Source organism: Hirundo rustica, chromosome 2, assembly GCF_015227805.2.
Source record: "Hirundo rustica isolate bHirRus1 chromosome 2, bHirRus1.pri.v3, whole genome shotgun sequence".
Lineage (NCBI taxonomy): Eukaryota > Metazoa > Chordata > Aves > Passeriformes > Hirundinidae > Hirundo > Hirundo rustica.
Genome location: NC_053451.1, coordinates 115,055,028 through 115,064,624, shown reverse-complemented (window position 1 = coordinate 115,064,624; position 9,597 = coordinate 115,055,028). Strand labels below are relative to the sequence as shown.

The 9,597-nt window shown below is 47.3% G+C and overlaps 1 protein-coding gene across 1 annotated transcript in view; it reads left to right on the top strand.

The window, feature by feature from the left end:
- The first annotated feature begins 514 nt into the window (after positions 1 to 514).
- Positions 515 to 9,597, top strand: part of BACE2 (beta-secretase 2) — a 55,144-nt gene continuing 46,061 nt past the window's right edge. Inside the window, exon 1 of the mRNA XM_040056436.2 lies at positions 515 to 820. Within this exon, the coding sequence (XP_039912370.1) occupies positions 515 to 820 (306 nt within the window). The remainder of the gene's footprint in view (positions 821 to 9,597) is intronic.

Genomic DNA, 9,597 nt, shown 5'->3' with positions numbered 1-9,597 from the left:
CGCGTGAACCGGCACACGGGGAACACGCTCCCGCATCCCCACCTCCACCTCCTCCTGCCCCACCTCTGCCTCTGCTCCCCACGGCGGCTGCAGGAGCCCGGAGCCCCGCTCAGCCCCGCCGCGGCCGCTTTCCCTTTAAAGCTTTCGGAAACTTTTGTCCCCCACCGTGCCGTCACGCTCCGGTAGCGGGGCTGCGGGCAGGGCTGAGCCCAGCCGAGCCGGGAAGTTTCTCCAGTGGGCGCTGGGTCGGAGCAACTTTCCCCGCACGGCTCCGGGAGCTCCGAGCGCTCCGGCAGCCCGGGGGCCGTGCGGGAGAAACGCGAGGAGGAGCTCGCTTCGGGGGAGGGGGAGATGGAGCCGGGGCGTGGGTAAGCCGCTCCCTTCTTCCTCCTCCTCCTCCTCCTCCTCCTCCTCCTCCTCCTTCCCCCCTCGGCTGCTCCAGTCTGGCAGCCAGGCGGCCGCTGCCTCCGGCCGGAGCCGCCGCACTTGGGAAGCGACTCCCGGCCCCGGCGGGATGGGGACGCCGCTGGCGGCTCCCGGCTTGCTGCTGCTGCTCCTGGCCGGCACGGCGGGGCTCTGCCGGGCGCTCTTCTCGCTGCCGCTCCGAGTGTCCCACCCCGCCGCCCCCGCCGGGTCCCCGCCCGCCCCGGTGGTGCTGCGGCCGGCCGGCGGCGGGGATGCCCCCGGGGCTGCGGACGGCTTGGCCTTGGCCTCGGATCCCGGCGGCACCGTCAACTTTTTAGCCATGGTGGAGAACCTTCAGGGGGACTCCGGCCGCGGATACTACCTGGAGATGCTGATCGGGACCCCGCCGCAGGCGGTAGGAGCGGGCCGGGGGCTGCGGGCTGGGGGCGCCGGGAGGGCTGGCGGGGAGGGGGCCGATCTCGTCCTGGGTGGGAGCGACTCCAACGCAACTTTGTCCCGGTGCTCGGCGCTGGCGCCTCCTTCCTCCCTTCTCCTTTCTCCCCCTCCCTTCCCGGGAGACGGGGCCGGTGCCCGGCGCTGGAGCGGCGGCAGAAGCAGCGACTTTCCCCGGCCGGCAGAGAAGGGAGAAAGCACAGAAGCATCCCCCGGCTGCCCTGTCCTGCCCCTGCCCCTGGAAATCTGCGGATCCGCTCCCCAGGCTTTCTCTGAGGCTGTGTCGCGGCGTTCGGATCCGAAGCGAGTTTCTCTGCCAGTCGAACTGACCGTGTTGTAGAGACAGAGGGTGCTTTTTTTATTATTCTTTGCTTTTTTAAGCTGCTCTGCATCGTGATTGGGTGCTTTGGTAGATCTTCCCGGTGCTCCCGGGAGAATCACTCGGCATCTTCCTGCTGAACTAAGGGATGGCTGGGCACAACCAGCCCCTTCTGTCGGGAATCCATGTGTTGCTCATTAACGGGGCAAAGAACGTGTGTGTTCTGAATATTGTTTTCGGATACTGAATATTGTTTTCACATAAACCTTGAATTGCCTTGAATCTTCCCTCTCTGCCTCCACCAGTGTGGCCAAAGTTTGATTCGGGGTGGGGTTTTTTGTTTGTTTGTTTGTTTTTTTGTTTTTTGGGGTTTTTTTTGCCTTGAAGTTGCTCTTTCATCTGTGTCATGAGATCCCAGGAGGAGCGGTGCTGGTGGGGATGACTAGTCAGCTGAGTGGGGATTAATTTCCTGAGAGCCTTCGGGGCTTTCCTTCAGAACTTTGTGTTTGCTTCAGGAGTTTAGGTCCTTCGATTCTCAGTGTAGACAAAAAAAAAAAAAAAAAAAAAAAAAAAAAAAAAAAAATAAAAAATCTTTATTCTTCTGCTTAACTCCCCTACGTAATAAAAAGCCAATGAATGCCAAAATGTGCAGCCAATGGGGAGTGTTCAGCCCTCATTGCATTTTTGGACGTCCGTGAGCTCTTTGTTTTTTTGCCCCTCAAATGTAAGAGGATTGGCCAAATCATCCCTCTAATCAAAAGGCATCACGCTGGGATCAATACATGCATTGAGAAAGGCTGGCATTGTTTTAGGATCAATAAATACAGATTTAGGAAAAAAAAATTATTAACTATGTCTGACATATCAAGGTGTGGCCCAGTAGCCATAGAGGCCATGAAAAAATTTTTCCTCCGTGTTGGCTGATGCATATTTGACTAGTTCTGTTAGTGTGGCGTGGTGTGTGCTTCATAACGCCAGGGAACATTCAAACATTCAGTATTGGCTTCTGCCAGAATCGAGGCACCAGATTTGATTGGACTAATCACCCAATTCAGCATGTCTTAGATGAAAAAAAAATAACTTCAGGTAGGAAAAGTGACTATCAAGCATATTATCTCCTTACATGTCTAGGGGGATTCTGAAATTGGAAGAAATGGAGAAGGAAAAATGTGACAGGCCTTTAATAATATGACTGGAGGTCTAAGAGGGAGAAATGTGCTGCCCTCAGTACACCCAGAGGCTTCACTTATGCTTAACAGCTCGTATCACTTATATTAGAGGTGATGGAAGGTTTCACCTAGACTTGCCTCTTATTTTTATTTTTTCCACATGAAAAAAAAATCACGCTTCGAATCTGATTGCAAAGCTTTTACTATTTCGAACTAGTTCTGACTTCTTGCAAAGTTAATTATTTTAAAGACTACCACTGGTTTAGCACACGTGAGGTTTTATTCACAAGCAGACCCACTGAGGCTGTAAGCAGGGTTATAAATGTTTCTGTTTCCCAAATCAGATCCTGGTGTGTAATGACTCAGTGGAGTGCAGTTAGAATTTTTTCTTTACTTTTGATGAGGATGAATTTGTTATCTCGTTCCCTGCCTGAAACCAGAAGACTTAAAGATCACAAATGTACTTGCTGTTTTTCTGCTTTGCAATGAGTAGTATAAAGCTACAAAGCTGCTACTGTTGGTACTTGAATGTTTCACATGCTGCTACTAAAAAGAAAGTGTCTGGATAGTGCCAAGCGTTGGATTGTGTTAAGCTCCTTGGGCAAGTCGTTGCTGGAGTTGGGAGTGGGCTGTGCATGATGGTGTAGAAAAAGAAAATCTTTTCCTGATTTAAATGCTCCTCCCAGCCTGACTTCGTTTCACGTCAGAAGCTGCAAAGCGATGCTCGGACACCTTCCTTTGCTCTTGCCCCCCTCCAGCTCGAGGTTTCCCAGCTGCCTGCCCCAGCCAGGCCTGTCCCAGGACTGCCAGCCCAGGGAAAAGCAGCGCTGCCCTGACATTTTGCCAGGGAGGAAGGAGGATGCTGGCAGCGAAGAGCGGTGGAGCACCGTGGCCGCGCTTCCGCGCTCTTGGAGCAGAAAGGTGCACGGCTGCTGCTCTGCACAGGAGCAGAGAGGGGATGGGGAAATGCTCACAGGACAGTGGTGGACCGTGACCAAGTAGCAGGCTGTGAGAAGAGGAATCAGATTTGATGTCGTGGTTACAGCAGCGTCGGTGCCCAGTGACTTTGGGAGCGTGTGCGTCAAGTGTTGGAAGCTGCTGTGCCAGAATGGGGAATGAACATTCGTGAAAGGCTTCAGCACTACAGGGCCTGCTTTACTGCTCAGCTGCATTTTTAGAAATTTTCCCTTTTTAATTCCTGTTCTTGGAAGGAAGCTAGTATGACAGAATTTCGTTTTTCAGGTCATTTAAGGCATACTTTTTGGCTTTCGTTCCAATTCTGATTTGTCATATAGCAGATAAACACAGCACAGAACTGCGATTCACAATGGCAGTTCTGAAACACTTGTTCTGACGGTATAAAAATAGAGCAGCTGTGTGAAGTCAAAATTTATTTTATTTCCAAGACAGGAAACTTCAGTGCAGTCAATCCAGTTTTGCAAGGTGTTTGCAGCCAAAGTGTTTCTGATCATTTCCAGTTTTATGATACAGTATCCTTCCTAAGCCTATCCGATCTCCAGACCAGCTACCAGGTCGGTGTCAAATGTTATTACTCCCACTAATTCTTATTCATTCACATGTAGACCTACTTAAGAATTATGTGAAAGGTGAAAAGAGTCTATTGTATTGAAGGGTGTGATGTATTTGTCCCTTCTTTCACGGATGTGTTATTATGTGTCCTACTCCGGATGGATTATGTGCTTTATGCCTGTCTGTATAGGTGTACTTCCCCCAGTTCCAGATTTAAATAAGAGATGGCAAGAGCCCAATATGAATCGTGTGCAGTGTTCTTAGCTATTTCTTTAAATAATCTGATGGAATTCCTTTGCTCTATCTTTTATTATTTTGCCTACCCTGAGATTATAAGCACTGTGAGAAACTGAATCTAAGATCATTTAGGGTTTTTTTGCTACCTTCACTGCACTTCTCTTCATATTAATTTTGTCTCTCCTACAAGCTTTTAACCAAAAGAATAGTCAAACTCTTAAAAAAACCCTCATGTTTTTCACAGCTTTCTTGAAGTCCATCTGGACTGCATTAAATGCTTGCAGGGGCAGTACCATTGCCTCATCTTGCCTCTTGTACGAGGTGGTGGTAGTCCTGCTGATCCCACTGCATTTCCAAGCTGTGTTCTTATTGAGAAAAGGTAAATGTTATTCCTGCAACTTCTCTGTGAATGAGAGGCTGGGCGTGTGGTCCCTGAGAGCTCCGGTCTGATCAAGGACAGAAGGACCCAACTTGTGCTCTGAATGCCACAGCTCCTTCCTTTCAGTGTCAGTTTTTCATTCTGTTCATGGAGAGGCTTTTTTTATATCTGTTGTTTATCCTACTGGCAGTTTGTTCTGTGCATGGGGTGAGCAAAAACCCCCTCCTGTAAACTTGTTCCCAAGTTTTAAGGTCAGTGTGGATGTTGGGTCCAACGGCCTCCGCTGCAAAACACGAACTTCAGTTCCCACATAATTGGTGGGAGGTTATCTCCCCTTCCATTTCTTCCAGCTATTAAAGAAAGGAATGATAAAGAAGGTTGTGTATTAAATACCTCTAGTGTGTCATGGACTCAGAATTTATGGCTTCGTGTTTTGAAGGTGATGTACACACGCATTAACAAGTTCTGAACTTGTAGCCATTATTCCTTAATTGGTGGTAGCTCTCATTCCCTGAGTGTTGGAAGGAATGAAGATGTGAGGAAAGATTCAGCTGCTCTTGTAAATCTGATTTCTGGTGCTGTGCTATTCCCCAACAAGCTCAGCTCCGCTTTCTTAATTTTGCTGAAAAGGGGCTCGCTGTCTTCCTAGATACAAGGAGTTTTGTGATCACATCAAAATGTGATCTTTCTTTGTTCAAATATCAGGAGGCAGGTTCCATCTCAAATCTCTCTTTCTGTATTTTTTTTTTTTTTTCCCCTAGCAATTACTAAGGTCTATAGTATTTATTTTTGAGTTCTTTATGGAAGCTGAAAAAAACAAAAGGCTGAGAAGCAAAGACAAGTTCTGTGGTGCATTGGAGTGTTTTGAGGTGGCAGTGTCAAAATCCCTCCAAGTCTGTCTAGTGGAAATAGTAATTAAATGCAAAATATTCCTGTTTTTAAATGGTGATTTGAGTCAATTTTGGTTGTTGTTGGATACCTGCAAAAGTGAAAAGGACGAGGACCTGGCAGTTGTAATTCAGGACTAATACAGTGAATGGTGGTGGCCAGGCGGGCTGTGATGTGTTTTGGACCCAAGACAAGAAAGCAAACATACCAGGTTTGGGTTGACCAAAAAGTCCATACCTTTACAAATTAGCATTCTAGCACCTTCTTCCATCCAAAATTATCCCTAGAAAAAGTGACTGTGTGGAGATAGTAGAGCCTGTACTTTAGAAATAATCCAAAATACGAGTGCTAATTACATTAAATGGGATAGGCTCACCGTGGTCATTCCTCAGAGGATGTGCTCCTCTCCCAGAGTAAGGGATTAGAGCCCCACTAACTATTCCTTTAATGGTGCTTTTCCTCTTCAGAGAAGTGACAGAAGCTTCATTATCCAGGGTCCCTGGTTGTTGCATTCCTGAATTCAAACCTTGGTGGGTCAGGGCAGAAGAGCTGTTGTGAGGAGCAGGGGTGGTGGAAATAGGTGTCACGCTCACATTTTTTACCACTTTGCATTTCATTCCTTTTCAAGGAAAAAGCATCAGTTAAATCTGGAAAGAGGAAAGTAGAGGGTGAGCAAATAACTGTTTTGCCTGAATAAAGTGTAAATTAGTTTTGGGATTTGGGGTAGTAATGAGATGAAAATGAAACAGTGGACGAAAGAAAGCCCGAGTGGAATTTCCGTGTGTTTGGTTCATTCAAATTATTAAGGAAGAAATCTTTCTCTTCTTATTTGGGTTTTTGGTTTGGGGTTGTTGTTTTTTTTCCCCCTTTTCCCCCCTCTCTAACTAAAGGATTGTGAGCTCTAGGGGATTGCATCTGGCAAGATTTAAAAGCTACTACGCCTTGCAGGGGTCTTCATTTTCTTGAAGAGCACTTAACGACTTCGAGTATGTGAGGACACCTTAGCTATTACATTGCCTGCACATATTATTATCCTCGAAATTTCCTCACTCAGTATAAGTGAAACAAGTCTGACCTGAAGTGTTGTCTGGTCATTGTCAAGCACAGCTCTGTTTGAAAAAGGAAGCTGGTGCAATGGCTCTCACGTGTGCCTCTCCAGCAGGAGCCGGACAGAGCTCTCTCCCCCTTCTCCTACCGCCTGCAAAACACAGATTTAATCGTACAAACAACATGTGTAAATAAGTGAAGGAACTTGTCGCTTCTATTTCAGCATAGATTAGGGCTGGAGATCAAATCTTCAAAGTAAAGGAGGCAGCTCTCAGCTGCCTTTAAAAAAGGAAGTGTTTTTTCCTGCTATTGACAGGCCTGTCCTACCTCTTGCTGCTTTCCAGCCTGGGTTTGCTCTCCAGATCCAAGCTGATGAAGCAAACACAGAACCGTGTTTTAAGGTCACTTTTACGCCTGAATTTGTATCCATCAGCTCAGTGCCCTTCAAACCGCTTCAAGTAGCCCAGGGCTGGATAGATCTTACTTTCCTTTCTGCACATGCCTCCATCACAGCCCGCTGCGCGACTGGATCGCTGAGGAACCGGGCTGGCAGGACCCGGCTCACTCGGGCTGGTAACAGCCCAGCTGAGAGGAGAACCTCGGCGTGAGCACCCCACTGTGCTTTTCCCTTGGCTGGAAAGGCTCAGGGAGCTCCTCCACCCATGAGGGAGCTCGAGTCTGCAGCAACCCCGGCTTTGGTTTCGCTGCGGTGGCACCCGTGGCGCAGCGAGGATCCCCTGAGAGCCTCACCAAGGAGCTCTGAAAATTTCTCCCCCTTAGGGTGAAAGTTCGCCCAGGACAGCTGCTGCTGCCCACAGGCCCAGCCTGGTCAGCAGCCCTGCTCCAGGAACAGCTGACCGATGGACTTTGGGCCGCGCACGTCCGAGAGCAGCCACGTAGCAAAGCTGGAGCCTTCAGAAAACCTTGGGCCAGAGCCAATGTTTGCTCCCTCTTTTGCCAAGGGCTGATAAAACAGCACATTTTTCCCCCTGTTCTCACTCCTCCCTCAGAGTTCTTCCCTCATTCTTCGTTTTGCCTGTCTTTCCTACTGCTCCCGTTGCGTTTTTTTACGTCTAAGAGTATTTTACGGGGAGGGCAGCCTGGACACGAATGTTCTTGACTTTTATTTTGGGGGTTTTTTTCAGTGTTCTTCTCTAACAGATGAAGCCTGTGGGGTGTCACGGGGAGGGAATTTGAGGAAAACAAGCTAGATGGGGGAAAAAAGATCTTATTTGAGTGAAAATTACAATTCACTGAATACAATTAATGTGTCATAATTAGGCCCTTTTGAAGGGAATCTGTTAAGACAGTAATTGCACTCTGTAATCCTTTTTTCCCCTCACTGCTGCTTACTAATAATTTGATATTGTGAAAAACAAATTACTTGTAGATTTTGTCCTCTTTGCTCAGCTTGCGAGTACTAAAATTAGTTTATTTTATTTAGCTTTATGGTTGGCTTGTTTTTGTACCTATTTACTAGCAAAAACTGCTCTTAAGCTTGATTGCATGTATTCAGGGAAAATGCTGGTCTCATATCCTGGTCTGGTCTTACTTTAAAAGAGTAAAGGTATTAATGGTGCAGTAACACTTGGTAAGCTTCCCCTCCCTAAATACAGAGAAGAATCCATTCTTAGGGATCCAAAACTCCAAAACAGGCGTTTTTGCTTTAAAGAAAGAGACAAGACAACTCAAGAACTGAGAGTCACCTTTCCACTTGAGGGAGGGATTAAAGGGCAGCTCCTGCCATTTGACAGGGGAAAAATAATTGGATGCCTTTGGCAGCCATCTCTCAGATAATTCCTTGATATTTGTGAGTGGATCTGCCTGTAAGAGTGGCTCTTAGAAGAGCACCTTGGAGCCCACCTTGTGCTCAGGCTCAGGTCAGGGCCAGATGGGAGAATTTTTTCACCATCCAGGCTCTTTCTGCTTCCTGCTTTGCTTCCGTAAGAAGCTTCATGCCAGAGCAGATCAGGATTTGGGGTGTCTGCAGGAACAAGAGGCTTACCTGCTTTGTCATCGTATGAAAGCTTGGGTCCTGCATGTGCCAGCTTGAAAATTTTATTTTTGGCGTTCAGGAAGAAAAGAATTTGAAGAATGCCATTGGCAGCAATAGTTTTGGCATAGAAAACAAAATACTGGGATGTTTTGTTTTGACTGCAGGATTTGGATCTGTTTTCAAAATTGTGACTTTGTGAAATCTCGAGGGAGGTTTTTTTGTCACTTTTTTTTTTCCTGTGTAAATGGAAACTTTGCTTCCAAAATTCCATTATGATACCTGTTGATACAGAAACCTTGACTGTCAGTGTCTGCAGTATAAGAAATTAACAGTTGTGGCATCTTTTCAAGGCCAGCTTCGTTGGGGCTTTTAGCATCCTGGTCTAGTTCAAGTTTTCCTGCCCATGGCAGGGAGTTGGAATGAGATGATTTTTAAGGTCCCTCCCATCCAAAACCATTCCATGATTCCAGGATTCAAGCCAGAGCTTGAGCTCTTCAGGGCAGTATTACTGTGCTGCTTGAGCGTGGTTTGGAAAGGCTGTGCTTTTATTCACTGTGCTGCCTGGTAGATGTCTGCTGCGGGAAAGAGTGAAGTGTGAGGCGTGCCAGAAAGTGATTCATCAATCCTACCTTTTCTGCGACTAAAGAGATCTTTATTTAATTCATTCATTTTTCTCCTCAGCGACTCTCGGGTTGCAAATAAGACAGAGGAGTTCAAAGGTGGTCACACTTCCCAAAAGTCTGGGAGCTGCTGGAGCAGTGTAACACCTGATGCAGTCACAGTGCTTCAGCTGAACTGTCAGAGAATAATCTTCTCATTACTTCTCAGAGGCAAAGTCCTTCAGGGAATAACACAAACACTTCACACCATCCAGAGTGCCGGATTTTTGCATTTGAACCGCTGAGATAAACAGTGTTGGGGGACGGGGAAAGTTCACAAAAATGTCTCAGGAGCTGTGGTTATGAACGCTGATGTGTGCTACAGGTTCCAGCTAAAATTAGCTTTCACTTGCACTCTGCTGAGCCTTCGGGTTTACCTCGAATGACCTTTGGTCCCTGGCAAGTCACCAGATGCCAGTGGTATTACCTGCAGCTTTTTTGTCCAGGTTTGGGAGCTTTTCTCCATGGCAGGTGTGGCACAACAGCATTTGCTGTTGCCGGTGGGCAAAACACAA